The 15904-nt window shown below is 38.8% G+C and overlaps 1 protein-coding gene across 4 annotated transcripts in view; it reads left to right on the top strand.

The window, feature by feature from the left end:
- Positions 1-14883, top strand: part of arhgef7b (Rho guanine nucleotide exchange factor (GEF) 7b) — a 31949-nt gene extending 17066 nt beyond the window's left edge. For 2 of the 4 annotated variants that reach the window (XM_058380477.1, XM_058380478.1), the window contains exons 7-21: positions 1931-2025; positions 3732-3827; positions 4476-4598; positions 5105-5243; positions 5473-5532; positions 7097-7243; positions 7528-7614; positions 7706-7775; positions 7901-8022; positions 8249-8455; positions 9942-10032; positions 10166-10255; positions 12830-12929; positions 13249-13303; positions 13528-14883. In XM_058380477.1, coding sequence (XP_058236460.1) covers positions 1931-2025; positions 3732-3827; positions 4476-4598; positions 5105-5243; positions 5473-5532; positions 7097-7243; positions 7528-7614; positions 7706-7775; positions 7901-8022; positions 8249-8455; positions 9942-10032; positions 10166-10255; positions 12830-12929; positions 13249-13303; positions 13528-13650 — 1605 coding nt within the window. In that variant the 3' untranslated portion in view covers positions 13651-14883. Of the gene's footprint in view, positions 1-1930; positions 2026-3731; positions 3828-4475; positions 4599-5104; positions 5244-5472; positions 5533-7096; positions 7244-7527; positions 7615-7705; positions 7776-7900; positions 8023-8248; positions 8456-9460; positions 9778-9941; positions 10033-10165; positions 10256-12136; positions 12317-12829; positions 12930-13248; positions 13304-13527 lie in introns of those variants that run through there. The other 2 variants (XM_058380480.1, XM_058380479.1) reach the window with 2 other exon arrangements.
- Positions 14884-15904: the final 1021 nt, after the last annotated feature.

Genomic DNA, 15904 nt, shown 5'->3' with positions numbered 1-15904 from the left:
ATAAAACAATGCTGAAGGCGGCCGAAATACACAATAATGTCCTTTGAACAGTTGATATTGAGATATGTCTGCTACTGATGCTCTGTAAAGCCTTCATAACGCCTCTAATCTGAGGTGCTGTTAATTGGTGATTTCTGAGGCTGGTGACTCTAAATGAACTTCTCCTCTGCAGCAGAGGTCAGTTTTGGTCTTGCTTTACTGGGATGGTCTTCATGTGAGCCAGTTTCATCATGGTGCTTGATGGGTTTTGCAAATGCACTTGACAATACTGTTCTTGCAAGAACTATTCCAGAACACCTGACCTTCGTGTCTTAAAATAACAACTGACTGTTTTTTTGTTGTCGTTACATATGGATTACTTAAGTCCATGTGTGTTATTTAAAACATAGTTTTGAAATCTCCAGTATTGTTCTAGAATGTAGAAAATAAATCCCTAAACAAAAAACATTGAATTAGAAGGTGTGTCCAAACTTTTGACTGGTAGTGTATATAATTAACATGTATACACTCAGTAGTATGTGTGACAAAAATAGAAGTTGCTGTCCTTGAATTGTCTTTGTCCCCCCCCCCCCAATATTGTTACCTCCTTTGACCATTTCCTTTTTCTCTTAGAATAAACATACGGTTGGACACATCTGGAATCCCTCTGTCATCCAAACCAAAATGCTTTCAGAATAGAGATAATTGGATATTAAAATTGTATAATGGATCTAAAATATATAAGCAGTAAAAATGCAAAACTAATCACCATGATCACATCTGCATGCACATGCACAGAAATGACTGAGATCTGATGAGTGAGAACCTAAGATATATTTTATATAGGAACTCAGTTTGCTTACTTATTGTCAAGAGTTGTGGGAAAGAACATGGAGTAAGGAGCTTGTTTATATATACCCTAAAGACTGATATAAATATTCGTTTGTGCATTGCATATGACGTATGCCAGTCAAAGCGTCTGTCATCTCGTTCACACCACTGCATTGCGCAGAAGGAATTTTTTTAATCCGATTGAGGAAATAGTCCTCGGCTGGAGCTCAGTTGGGTTGTTTGGTGTGTTTACATAAAGGTTTTACAATCCAAATGAGCCATCGGTACAGCAGGTACATACTGTATTATCCTTGCACATTCTCAGTAAGTGTGTAAATAATGCTGTAGTTGATGCTACTCTATTGTGCAGTGTTATGTTTGTCTCTCAAAGATGAAACGCTTTTTAAATGTCAAGCCCCCAGTCTGCCTTCCTCCTATTGTGGGTTCTTCATTAGAGAAGGTGGCTTTCAGACTTATTTCCACTGTGACTGGCCTGATTCTGTCATCCCCCACTTCCTCTTTTTCTCTCTCTTGTTCGTGGTTAAAAAAAAAGAAGAAGGGGATGAGTCCTTTCTCTGTGGGTTTGTAATTGCTTTAGAGAGACTGGCCTCTGTGCACTCAGCGATGAGGCCATGACTCAGAGACTGTATTAAAGCATCCGTCAAAGCTGTCAGTCAATGGGAAAGCTTTTATATGTGAAATACAGTATGTGTGCTGTTTTGAAGTAGTGCGTGTGTGAGTGTGATTCTACATTCAGGCTGCCAGGCTAATTAATCAAATTGCTTGGGCCACTGGGCTGCCTGATTCTATTTTCAGGCTACAATAAATGAATTATAGATGCGATCCCTGCGCCCTCATTCTCTCTCCCAGCACAGTTTTGGCCATTTAGTGCTGCTTCCCAGTTTTGTTTAATGTGTTAATCCAGCAACCTTCCGCAGTATGTGGGAAAAAGAATGAATGGTAGCATCAAAAGCTTTTCAGGAAACTTGATATTTGATAGTCAAAGGTGGGGCACCACAAATGTGAATACAGTGAAATATAAACAAATAATCCTTGTTTCATACTGTTGTCTTTGTGCCTGTATGTGTATTTGTAAAACAACTGTGTGTGTGTGTTTTAGGTGGTCCAGAATATTGTGCAGACAGAAACGGAATACTGCAAAGATCTCCAAACACTACTTTCAACATACTTGAGACTACTGCAGCCAACAGATAGGTAGCTATTGTACCTATTGCATTTGATTCACTACCTACTGGATTTGATTCAGTACCTATTGCACTGATTCAGTACCCACTTTACTCGAATTCGTTCCTACTTTACTTGATTCAGTACCTACTGCATTTGATTCGGTGTAACTACTGCACTTGATTCCGTACATACTGCACTCGAATCAGTACTTACTGCATTTGATTCAGTACCTATTGCACTCAATTCAGTACCCACTTTACTCAGTTTAGTACCTACTTCAGTTGATTCAGTACCTACTGCATTTGATTCAGTACCTACTGCATTTGATTCAGTACCTACTGCATTTGATTCAGTACCTATTGCATTCGATTCAGTACCCACTTTACTCAAATTAGTTCCTACTTCACTCGATTCAGTACCTACTGCATTTGATTCAGTAATTACTGCACTCGATTCCGAACCTACAGCACTCGATTCACTACCTACTGGAATTGATTCAATACCCACCTTACTCACTTTAGTACCTACTTCACTTGATTCAGTAGCTACTTCACTTGATTCAGTAGCTACTGCGTTCGATTCAGTAGCTACTGCGTTCGATTCAGTAGCTACTGCGTTTAATTCAGTAGCTACTGCACTTGATTCAGTACCTATTGCATTTTATTCAGTACCTACTGCATTTGATTCAGTATCTGCTGCATTCGATTCAGATCCTACTGCACTCAATTCAGTACCTAAAGCATTAGATTCAGTACCTACAGCTCAGGCATTTGTGTGTGTGAATACAATCCCGACATACTACAGCCACCATGTTGGCATTGTCATGTGACCTACGATGCCATAATAACTGCAACTGTTTTTTCTTAAGTTAACAATTTACTCAGGTGATGTTAGACAAGTTTACAGTTTAACCACAAGGAACAATGTTCAATACCTAACAGTTAAAAATGCTGATGCACTGCCGTCCACCATTATGGATTCTGACAGCTCTTCTGTGCCAGTTCTGTTGCTTTATGGGATAGCGCAGTGTCCTTTGTTTCCATACTGAAGAATCTTGGCAGAAACAGCAGGTCATCTGGGTTTTTCCTCATCTGCTGTTTTATGAATACTGAGAATCCAGACGTTCTAATGCCTTCGCTATACTCTATAGTAGGGAAGTAGGGATATTTGGATGCAGCAAGAGTGTCTGTGATGTACAGAAGCCAGGTTTTAAGATTGATGGACAGAAAGGGAGAATTTGGAGTGGGTAATGTCCACTCAATAGAAATGTGTGCACACCACAGTGACCTAGGCACAAAGGCTCAGGAAAAGAAAAATGGCTCCTTTTTAGTTTCTTAGTAAGTTTTTGAGATGTACTTGGTGTGAGAATTCTGCTGAATTCTTCTTCCCTATCCTTGATATCCCATAGAATTAATTTTGTTCGAGGCTGTGTCAGCGTTAATGCCGTTCTGCCTCACCAACTTTTATGGCACTGAGCCGTTGCAGAAGAAGGAAATACTGTGCGAATGTAGGAACCATCAAAATGTCTCTGTATATCCAGTGTAGCCTTCTTACACAATAGATATTACTCCTGAGTATGCTAGGGATGTAATACACATATACTGCTAAGTTGATATCATGTAAATATTTGTTTTATTTTTATGTAGTCATGCTATTGTTAATAATCAGGGATAAAAATACACAATACTGTCTCATTGCTAAAACAGTCCTCTGTCTCTCATTCTCTTTCTCAGACTGTCCGGGTCTGACATCGCTCTCATTCTGGGCAATCTAGAAGACATCAGCTCCTTCCAGCAGACCCTGGTCCAGACTCTAGAGGAATGCGTCAAGTAAGTCAAAGTCGATGTGAGCGTACTTCCTGTGTTGAAGTTAGAAATTTTTTTGGCCGAGTGACCTACATCAGTATATGGGGGGGGATTTAAGTGAAGCACTCTAAAGCCATCTGAGATTCTGCTTGTGAGCTTCTGACGCCATCTACTGGTGGTTTTTGCAGAGCATCTCGACATCATCTGTACAATATTTCAATGCATATTCTTTTCTCTTGAGTAACTGATATATTTCGGTGCGTGTATTTGAGACACTCTAAGAGTAAGTAATATAATTACTTCGTATCATTCAAGTTATAAAGTGTAACATCTAGTCTATTATGACAAGCCCATCCATGTCGTTATATTCCCTTTTGATTCCTGTTAATTATGAACTTCCAATCAATATGGAAGTGTCACTTGCTGCACAATTAACCAGGATCTCATACCTCATCAGTAAGCAAGGACTTGATAAAAGTGTATATAACAGTAGTATAAGCATTGTTAACATTTATAAAAAATACAAATATACAGCAAATAATAATTTAACAACACTTCAATATCCTCATATTTACACGTTATGTGTTATGGCTTTATATACTGTAATACACCGTACTGTAATAAATTTAATACTGCCTAAATGTAAATTATGTATTGTGTCTGTGTGTATAGACTTCCAGAGAGCCAGCACAGGATCGGGAGCTTCTTCCTGTCGCTCATGACCCAAATGAAGAACCTTTATGTAGCTTACTGCTCCAACCACCCTTCTGCTGTCAATGTCCTCACGCAACACAGGTATATATCTATAGATAGCCGTGTAATTAATTGTAATTAATACATGTAATGGTTTAATGTGTTTAATGTGTGCCTAAAATGTTATACTGACAAACTACATTACAGAATAGGAGATGATGAAATTTGGCGCATTATGTGCGATCAAGACATTTAGACCAATTCCAAAATGGCTTCTATAAATACCACACTTATTTCATATTGATGAGGTACACCCGACATTCACTGTGTTCATTCGTTTACACGTTATGATGGTAAGTTTTCCTGGCTTCAGATGCTTGCACAGTCCACACGGTTTTATCCCTGTTTGCTATTCTGAAGCTTGCGGTCAGAAGAGTGTCCAGAACATAGCAGATGCTCTGAGACTGGGATTAAAAAAGGGGTACAATATGTTACTAGAAAGTTGTGTCCTAAAAACAGGACCAGTGCGTGTTTATGTTGCAGATGTGATCATTTCTGTGTGTTGTCATTTCACATGTCGTACTGTGTGTGTGTGTGTGTGTGAACAGTGAGGAGTTGGGTGAATTTATGGAGAGTAAGGGTGCGAGCAATCCTGGGATTCTCACCCTCACCACCAACCTGAGTAAACCCTTCATGAGACTGGACAAATACCCGACACTACTCAAAGAGCTGGAGAGACACATGGAGGTGCTGCTGTTTGTATAAGTGTGTGTGTGTGTGTGTGTGTGAAGAATTGGAGCCACAGTATATTTTTTTGCTATCAGAGATCGATGATAGGTATTCAAGTAGAGGATTTAAAAATATAATATTTTGTCTAGCTGTGTGGGCAGGTGAGAGAGAGAGAGAGATTGACTGATTGATTGATTGATTGATTGATTACTGGAGACTTATGTTTTGTTCTCTTTGCCCTTCTTAGGATTTTCACCCGGACCGCCCAGACATTCAGAAAAGCTTGACGGCTTTCAAGAGTCTTTCTGTAAGTCTCTTCAGTCTCTGGACATCACAAGTTAAACTCCTTTGATTAGGTATTTTTTGTAACATAGCAAAGGGTTTTTTAAGGTGTTGAGTAGTTTTCATAGCAGAAGCTCTGATGGTAGTAACATGAATTAACGTTTCTATAGTAACAGCTACCTCAGGGGTTTGTAGGGCAGACACTCCTCCACACGCACGGTGTGTATTTGTTGATACGGTGTTGTAAGTTTTCAGATGGGAAACATTTCAGGACACGGGGCTCTAAAGTTTCTCTTCAGAATGAGAGAAAAGCTGCTTCTTTTATCCTTATTAAAATCGAGAGAGAGAAATCCAGGTTGGTGACAGAATGACTGGTTATAGCTGCAGTAATGTAAGTGGACATTCTACACTATTCAATGTAACTTTGTATGGATAAATAGTATGAGGGAAAAGTTTGTAGCATTGGTAAATGATTGTGATATAAGAGGAATAAAGATGTTCTGTTATTGGAATGTAATTTAATGGTGCTTTTTCAGACTGAAACTCATTACTGTTCATTTTCCTATTACAGCACAATCATCATTACAAGGAATAAAAATAATCTGCATTTCTTTTTTTGTTTTAAAATAGCAAGTTATAGCTTATGTTGGTCAGGACAGCAAAATCACAAACAAAGACTGTATCATCTGCAGTTATTTTTTTGAGCAGGCAACAAAACGGGTACTTTCACTGATTTTCTGTCCTACCTAGCAGAAAACCGCTCTTTCATTTGTTCTGAAAAATATATGAATAAATAAATTTTTTAATTTTTTTCCAGAAGCATTTATAAGTATAAAGGTTTACTTTTTGTGCATTATTATTATTATTATTATTATTGTTGTTTTTATTGTTTTTTAATTATTATTATTATTATTATTATTGTAGCCATTTTGTGGGTTTTCTCAAAACATGTTCTATTCTCCCACATGCATTTTCTGATTAAAATCTAATCCAGATTGCATGCGTCAGCTGGAGTCTGTGCGGTTTATACGATGTTAGAAGAAGACATGACTATAGTATGGTTTGTTGTTTTGTTTTTTTTGTTTTTTTTTTAATACAGGGGCTGTGTTAAGAGGTTTGCACGCTTGCAAAATCCTTTACTTGGCATGAATGTATAAAAACCCTCCATCCCTTTCACATTTTTCTCTTTCTGCATTGTTCTCATGCTGTCTATCACGGCTCAGCTTATCCCCTCAGACACCTCTTATCATTCTGTTACAGCGAATAGACAGAAACACAGAGATGAAGAGAGGGAAAGTGGACACAGTGTGCTGTTTCATTAGGACTGTCCACATACGGTCCATTATTGTCCTCGCTTCTTATTTTCACTTGCTCTCGCCTCGTACCTTATTGTTGAGCGATGAATTGTTGGAATAGTTGGAATACAGCTTTTGTCTCGCCCAGTCGCTTTCACAATAATGACTGCTGGGTGAAAGCCCGTGCTACACTGGAGCGAAGAGGATTGTGGGACCTGGAATACCAATCATTGTAATGTAAGGTGCATCCTGAGGGTTGAGAAAGGTGTATGATGAATTTTGTGTGTGTCACAGGCACAGTGTCAGGAGGTGAGGAAGCGTAAGGAGCTGGAGCTGCAGATTCTGACCGAGCCGGTGCGTGGTTGGGAAGGGGAGGGCATTAAGACCCTGGGCAACGTCCTCTACATGTCTCAGGTCCTCATGCAAAACCATGGCAGTGAGGTGAGTCTATATACACACACATCACTGTCCTCCAGCACATCCTGAATTGTCTCTGCATAAATTAATTTTGGTCAGCCTAGCATGAATTTGACCTCACTTTAAAACTTTTGTGTTTTTGCTTCGGGTAATGATTTTTAGTTTTTAGTAATTAAAGTATAGTTATCAACATTAATTACATGTTACTCCTCCAGAAGATGCTCTCTGATGTTAAACAGCTAACATGAGGTAAAATATTTTATTATGTATTTATAACTAATGAGTTAGATTTGCTTAAATGCTTTCAGGAGAAGAATGAGCGTTACCTTCTGCTCTTCCCCCACGTGCTGGTGGTGCTTTCTGTCAGCCCTCGGATGAGCTGTTTTATATACCAGGTAACTAAACCAGGAGTGTGCTTTTATTTACCAGTGCAGCTTTTAGATTGCACCTGCAGGAAATCACAGCATGTTTTTTGCTTGTCCACAGGGAAAAATTCCTCTAACAGGGATGGTTGTTAGCAAAAGTGAAGAAACCAGAAATGCTTTTGAAATATCCGGTATGTGGATCAGTGCTATTGACGAGTACACACTTATAATACTTGCAATTAATAATTCAGTATTGTTATATATGGAGTGATGTATATAGCTTAATGTGCATTGATTGTGTGTGTGTCCTCTGTAGGGAGCATCATTGACAGGATGAACGTGATCTGCAATAACCCTCAGGATTTACAGGAGTGGGTGGAGCATCTTCACCGCCAGACCAAACGTACCAGCATTTCCAGCTTAAAACCATGCCATACGGTTAGCACACACACACACACACACACACACACACACACAACTGATTTGACTTTAATTATTGACACAAATCTGTCTTTGGGACAAAAGACTTCGCCTTTTGTGTTTTTTTTTCTGTAACTGATAAAAAAGGTGACCTGTCATTCTTTAATCAGTCTTTGTCGTGAACAGATAAGATGGTGTATGTAAATACTTTCAGCTCAGCAGTGTTGTTCGATTCCTCCTCCAGCTCCCCTCTCACCCTCCCACCCCTTCGAGACACTCAGAGAGCCGGGGAGCCTACCACACCCTCCCTCACCCCTCCTCCCACTGCACCCCACACAGCACCATGATGTGGGGACCCTTAGAGCCGCCCAAAACCCAGAAACCATGGAGCCTGAGCTGCCTGCGACCAGCACCACCTCTAAAAGCATCAGCGGCGCTCTGTTATAAAGAGGTTTGTATACTGGAACAGATTTTATTTTTTTACAGTGTTAGAAGTATTATACACTAATGTGCCATTAAAGTGTCTCACGAGCAGTATAGATAGAGAACATGCCTAAGAAAAGGGCATTATTAAGACCAAGAAGCTGTCGAAAAGTTTGGTTTGGTTGTAAATGTATCCCAAGATTTAAGCATCTGCCAGATCAAAAAATCCAATATTAAAACACTGAGAGAATAATGCACATCCATGATTCTGCCTAGAGAAGTCTAACAAAAAAAAATTCAGTGTTCAAGAAGGTCGAATTTGGAGTGACCAAGAGGACAAGAGTAACACTCAACATTATGCTAACACCACCATGCTTCACTGGACAGATTATGTTCTCAGGGTGATGAGTAGTGTAATGATTTGTGCTTCCTTAAAAAATAAATGACATTGGTCACCTGTAGTGTATCCATATCTCTGTGATGTGGATGGTGCTAGAAAATTGATGGTTAAACAGATTAATCATTGTTGACTAGTAGTAATGTAGTGACAGTAGTAGTGTTATAATAGAGTAGTGTTAAAAATTCCTTTTTCCCACAGAATTATAGTTTTTCTGGAATTTGTAGGAGTCAGGATTGTGAGGTTGCTAATATTTAGCTTGATATTTAGACATAATTCATGTAAAATTTGTCAATTTTCAGGTTAGGCCAAATGCTTGATGTCTCTGTTCACCATAGCAAAATAGCTATGAAGAAATAATGTCATTAACTAAGTGGTAAATAGAACAGAGTTAAAGATTTATTGACAGAAAAGAATTTTTGCTGGATTGATCCAGCAAGATGGATCATCCTCCTGACACACAGTCCTGTGTTTGATAAAGTATTGGCACACTTTGTTTGGGCCTCCAGTACTGCAGCTTAATAATATTCTTGTGTCTCATACTTGTGATAGATGGCATATATACACTGATCAGGCATAACATTATGAACACCTGTCTAATATATTGTGGTGTTTCCCGTTTTGCTGCCAAAACAGCCCTGACCCGTCGAGGCATGGACTCCACTAGATCCCTGAAGGTGTGCTGTGGTATCTGGCACCAAGATGTTAGCAGCAAGTCCTTTAAGTCCTTAAAGGATTTACAGGACTAAAAGGATACTTTTGATAGATACTGACCACTGCAGACTGGGAACACCCCACCCCACAAGAGCTGCAGTTTTGGAGATGCTCTGATCCAGTCGTCTAGCCATCACAATTTGGCCCTTGTCAAACTCGCTCAAATCCTTACGCTTGTCCATTTTTCCTGCTTCTAACACATCAACTTTGAGGACAAAATGTTCACTTGCTGCCTAATATATCCCACCCACTAACAGGTGCCATGATGAGGAGATCATCACCTGTCAGTGCTCATAATGTTATGTCTGATCGGTGTAATTACTTGTGCATATGTAATTTACATGCATTGCATGTAAAATATTACATGTAGTTTATAAATAGCTTTACTGTTCTTCTGTCACAGGATCTGAGCAAAAGCCCCAAGAGCATGAAGAAGCTTTTACACAAACGCAAAGAAAGGAAGCCCTCAGACGAGGAGTTTTCTATGAGGAAAAGTATGTTGATGCATGCCACATTGAGGCCTTTTGCTTTATGGCTTTTTTTTTTTAACATGTTCAAATTTATTTAACATTGTGTACTAATATTATTTTATGTACCTCACAATTCTTGTCTGTTTTCCCCATTCAGGCACTGCAGCTCTTGAGGAGGATGCACAGATCCTGAAAGTAATAGAGGCGTACTGCACCAGTGCCAAGACAAGACAAACACTGAACTCAAGTAAGACCATGCCATCAATGATTATTTTTAAATGTAATTGCTCATTTCCTCAGTATTTCTCAAAAACGTTCAGATTTTAGGGTGGCTTAGTGATTAGCCTCACACCTCCAGCATCCTGGGTTCAGGTCTTCCTCCTGCTCAGTGTGTGTGTGGAGTTTGCATGTTTTCCCCGTGCTTGGTGGGTTTCCTCCGGGTGCTCCGGTGTCCTCCAACAGTCCAAAGACATGCTACTAAGCTGATTGGAGTCTCTAAATTGCCCGTAGTGAGTGAATGAGTATGTGTGTGTGCCCTGTGATGGGTTGGCACTCCACCAGGGTGTATCCTGCCTTGATGCCCGATGTCGCCCGAGATCTCCCCGTGACCCGAGGATAGATCGGATAAGCGGTACAGACAATGAAACAAAAAAAATGCAGATTTTATTTTTGTTTTTGATAAAGCATAATTGCACATGCCGCATGATATTAAAACATAATAGAAAGGATTCATTATTCATAGTCACACTCTCTAGTGTTTATAATAATTCATACTCTTTGGTGTCACCCAAATGAGGATGAGGTTCCCTTTTGAGTCTGATTTCTCTCAAGGTTTCTTCCTCATACAATCTAAAGGTGTTTTTCCTTGCTACAGTCGCCTCAGGCTCGCTCACTAGGGATTAGGGATTTATATAAGTAAATCAAAATATATGTCCTGGATTAATCCTGAACGTTTTGTACTATATTTCTTATGTTCCATAAAGCTGCTTTGAGACACTGTCCATTGTTAAAAGTGCTATATAAATAAAATTCAATTCAATTCAATTGAAAATTTCAGTAGATCTTTTAAACAAGTCTTTTTCCAGTTGGTTTTTTAGTGTTCAGCATTGTCGAGTGCTATTTCAGCCCCGTTGATACCTGATCTGGATGGAGAAATGCACCTCATTTTATTTACTCCTTATATTTGTATTTAATGGTCATTGCAGTGTTTAAAATGAATTAATAAACGCTTTGTATCCATTATTTGTTGTGGAATATCTGTTGGTTGGTGTTAATACCGTCACTGTATCTGAATGAACTGATGTAGTATACAGTAGAAACTCTAACATTGATCTCGCCCTGAGGCAGGCATTACAGTCATACCTACTGTTATAGAAAATGAATACTTTCTGACCAGTACGTTTCAAGAATTCCTGATCCACTGTGATGAAGAATATCTTCATGATGGTGATTGATGATCCTCTGGAGCTGTTACTATTCGGTCACCCACTAGTTGGACTTTTCTCTGTGGAGCTTGTTTTTATTATCTCTTCAAGAGGACATTTCTGCTCTGCTTAGATTTCCGGTGCAACTCGAACAGCATGCATGCGATTTGATTTATTGAGCAGAATCTTGGAACATCATTTATACATAGCGATGCTTTTCTGCCCATATCAGTGTTTTGAGTGCTCCGAGGAAATAAGACATCTCAGTTATCTAGCTATTTCTGCTACCTCAACATAACTTGTGGCACAACATCTGTCTGGTTTAAAGGAAATCGATGCTGTGCTTTATCCTGCAATTCTCTTTCCACTAATCTTACCTTGTGTCTTTGCATTAACTGTTTTACATTTTAGGATTCTGCTCTTCTTTGTGACACAAATCTATTTTAACCACTTTCTCTTTTCTGTCTCTCCCCCCCACCTCGTTCACTTCCTTCTCTTGTTTTTCTCTGCTCCATTATTTCTATTTGATTTATGCATGCTTTCATTTTAATCTTAAAATAAATTGTTTTTCCCTTTTTGGCCATCCATAACATGACCTTTGCTTCTTGGTTGGTTTGCTCCACCCACAAACCCTTTCCTCCCCTCACTTCCGTTTTGGTTTTGGTTGGTTGGTTTGATCTTTTGACCCGCCCCAAATCCATTAGCATGGCAGGGAACTGATTTGATGCATAATCACGTGCTGGCTGACATCGGCCAATCGCGTACAGAGACAGCCGGTTGCCGTGCCAGTGCGTTGCGCCTGGAACTATCATCTGACCAATCAGAAGACTCGGACTATGACAGTATATGGACAACCCATAGTTACAGGATGGGTTCAACCTCTCGTAAGGGCTACTGCAAATAAACCCGCTTTGGTTATTAGTGTGTTCTTCCTTCGTTGTGAATGCCTCCTTCATTTTTTTTTCCCCCACTTGTTGACTAGCTGCTTCTTCTCTTGCCTGTTGTTTTGTATTCCAGTTTATTTGAGTGTTATTCTTGTTTCTGTGACTGTGTGTAGTTTCAATGTATAGTTCACTCTGCCAAAACATTGTTATGCTTTAGATTTCATTGTACTTGTTTTCAAGAGCGACGTTTTCAGCATTTCATATACAAAGCCGTAGTCACGAGTAAAAATAAATGCAGCTCTTTAATGACTATAGGATCATAGATGTAGGAAAGTGGAATCGTATTGCGTTTGAACGTAATGTGAAATATATTTGCATGACTGGTGTCCCTCTCTTGTTTGTCTTTTTGAGCATTGTCACCTGAAACAGCAGTAAGTTAATGATCGTTATACAGCCGACTTCCACCAACTGTGACATTTCTCAGATTTTCTTTTCCTTTTTTCTTCGGAACAGGTTCAAGGAAGGATTCGGGGCTGCATATGCTTTTCCCTGAAGAGGAGAAGATCATTGTAGAAGAAATAAAGAGCAATGGTCAGACCGTGATTGAAGAAAGGTATGAATATTTAAACCCTAAATAATTAAACGAAAGTTCATTCAGCTATATGATTGCATGTGTATCATGCTCACATTACAGTGAAATATTATTGCATCATGAAATGTAAGAGCCAATCAGAATCTCAAATGTAAATACAACACCAGAGTATCAAGGAGTGGGAGTGGCTCAGTTTGCATGTAAGCTTAAAATCCATTTTATGCCATGTTCTGTTGTGTAATGTGTCACTTTATTATTATAAGTTTATTATTTTACATAAAAGCATGCCTTCTGTGACTAGACAGTGTTTTAATTATTGTACTGTATTTTTTTTTCAAAGGAGTTTGGTGGACACTGTTTATGCACTGAGGGATGAAGTTCAGGAACTCAAGCAGGTACATCTTGATGAAAAATGTTTCAGCGGATGAGATTTTCAAGATGGATGTTTAATAGGAAATCTCACAGTTCTTTAAATCCTGGAGGTCATAGAGAATTCAATTCAACAAAATATGCAATACACTAAATCCTACCCGTTTAGCAGGCACTGCTGAGCTTTAATTGCTTGTGAAATAGATATCTGGTGCCGTGACCCGGATCATTTTAAATTTTCTCTCTCCAGGACAACAAGAGGATGAAGAGCAGTTTGGAGGAGGAACAGAAAGCAAGGAAGGAGCTGGAGAAGATAGTCAGGAAAGTATTAAAGAACATGAATGACCCTTCATGGGATGAAACGAATCTGTAAAGTTCAACGAAGATGTTGTTATGCATGTGGTCCATGCCGGCCCGGACAGAGGATTACAATGAAAAATACTGTAAAACAGCATGATGCAGCTGAAGAACTAGGCATAACTTTGGACCAAGAAAGCCTTTTTTTCAGCTGAAAGTAATGGAGATGGCTGGAATGGATCCGATCGCTGAGTTAAAGGCTCTTAAAATTTGCCAGTGCCAAATTTGCTGGTCTTTGCCAAATAGCCTCTGAACTGCAAGAATAAATCAAGGAGCAAATACTAAAATAAGTGGCCAAATACAGCTTATGGGTTTGCCTTAATTATTTTTTTTTAAACGTTTTAAGAAAAATATACTAATATATAATTATTGCTAAGTATGAGTTACCCTGTCTTAGGAAAAAAAAAAGAAGTTTCCTATTCACTGCTGTCATCGCCGTCGCATCCTTTCTGTACTTCCACTGACAGCGTGTACCAGCATGTACCGTTTCTGCGAATATTCCGATGTCAAGCGGTTCTCGGTTTCGACAGTGAACCGGGAGTCTCAGGGAGTCCTCGAATCAAGAAAATCTTTCCGTCAAGATCTTCTTAGTAATCTGTAGCAACACTGTGAAAAAAAGCAGATGCATTTCCAACAAGAAAACACAGCAGGTACAGTACTGTAAACATTCAGAGGAAACTGATTTTTCTAAAAACCATTTTTTTTTTTTTTGGCTAAATTTGTAAACGACCTTCTCCTTTTCCTGGTCATTGACTTTTTTTTTTTTTTTTTCTTTTTTTTTTTTAAGGTATTATTTTTTGATTGGTTATGCTAATGAATTTGTACAAAAAAAGGCTATCAGGCTATATTTCAGAATTGCAGATGTGCCTTTATTTTTATTTCATTTGGAAATTCCAAAACGTACTTGGCATTTCTTTCTGCAGTACTAAGACCAATTAAAAGACAAGTACATATGCAACAGATATTTTTAATATGCAGCTCTACTAACTGACAACTCAACATTCTTACATGTCGTCTGTCTAATTTATGTATTTAAATGAAACGAAAATGTCTACTGCAAACATCGATTCTCTTCCATCGTCTGTGTAATCATTTTCATGATATGACTATTAATTCCTTCCTAATGTACGTACTTTCTTGGCTTCTCCTACTACATTTCTATTCATTCTGGTCTGTCCTTTCTATGACTACTTTAATCTATATGATAAATTATGTGAATTTAAATAAAACATTGCTTATTTATCCTTTATTACCTTGGTCAAATGGACATTTTGTGTTGATGCCTTCTACCACACTACACAAAAATCCCTTCCTCCGAATACATTCAACAAAAAAACTATCATTATATACATCTTGAAACAGAAAAAGAGGTTGGTTAATAAAGGAAGTTAAGCTAATATTTAAAGTTAATTTTTGCAAGTAGTGTTGGTAAGAAAAAGTAGTTAAGGTAGGCAAAAAAGCATAAATAAAGTAGATAAGAAAATAGTAAGTGAAGTAATGGGAGTAAAGTAATGTTGGGAAGTAAGTAAGTAAGGTAAGGAATGTCTAGCCAAAATTAAAGCTAGCCTAGCATCACCATCCCTTTTCCCGTTATAGCACTAGCTTAGTGAAATCCCATATTGGAGTATTTGAGTTCTCTGATTCAGGATCGTAACTGCTGCTGTTGGTGCGAGTGGAACAGGAACTTTCGGACTAATAACCTCCTGGGATTGTCTCATACACCATACTGTCCATTTAGAGGTAAGTCTGGGATCCTAAAAGGTCTTTTGACCCCTTAAGAAGTTCCTGTATAGAACCATGCAGTGTTTCACTATAAGACACGGCTCTGATTAGAACATTCAGCCACATTTTGTGAACATCCCGTTATAGATTTAGTTTTTTTTGGACATCCCATTATAGATTTAGCTCAGCTTTGCTGTTATAATAAGCTCCACACTTCTGGGAAGACTTTCCATTAAATGTTGAAAGGATGACTGTGTGGATTTGTCCTCATCCACAAATGATCACAAATCCATTAAGGGAGGGGGGGCGGGGTTGGGCTGAAATCACCTGATCACCAACCTAGACTCTTATCGACATGAGTACCCACCACCCCAGTGGAGTTGAGTTCATGGCTCTGATCAGGACACCCAAGTTTGTCTACTTAAACCTTGGGAACAATATTTTCCCTGAACCTTGCTTCATGCTGAAACAGGTGCTGTTTAGTTCCAGTGAAAGGAAATATAAATTTACAGCACACAAAGGCATTGTAGACAAATTTGTGCTTCTGA

The sequence above is a fragment of the Hemibagrus wyckioides genome, linkage group LG26 (assembly GCF_019097595.1).
Source record: "Hemibagrus wyckioides isolate EC202008001 linkage group LG26, SWU_Hwy_1.0, whole genome shotgun sequence".
NCBI classification, from domain to species: Eukaryota; Metazoa; Chordata; class Actinopteri; order Siluriformes; family Bagridae; genus Hemibagrus; species Hemibagrus wyckioides.
This window is presented reverse-complemented; position numbering and strand designations above follow the sequence as displayed.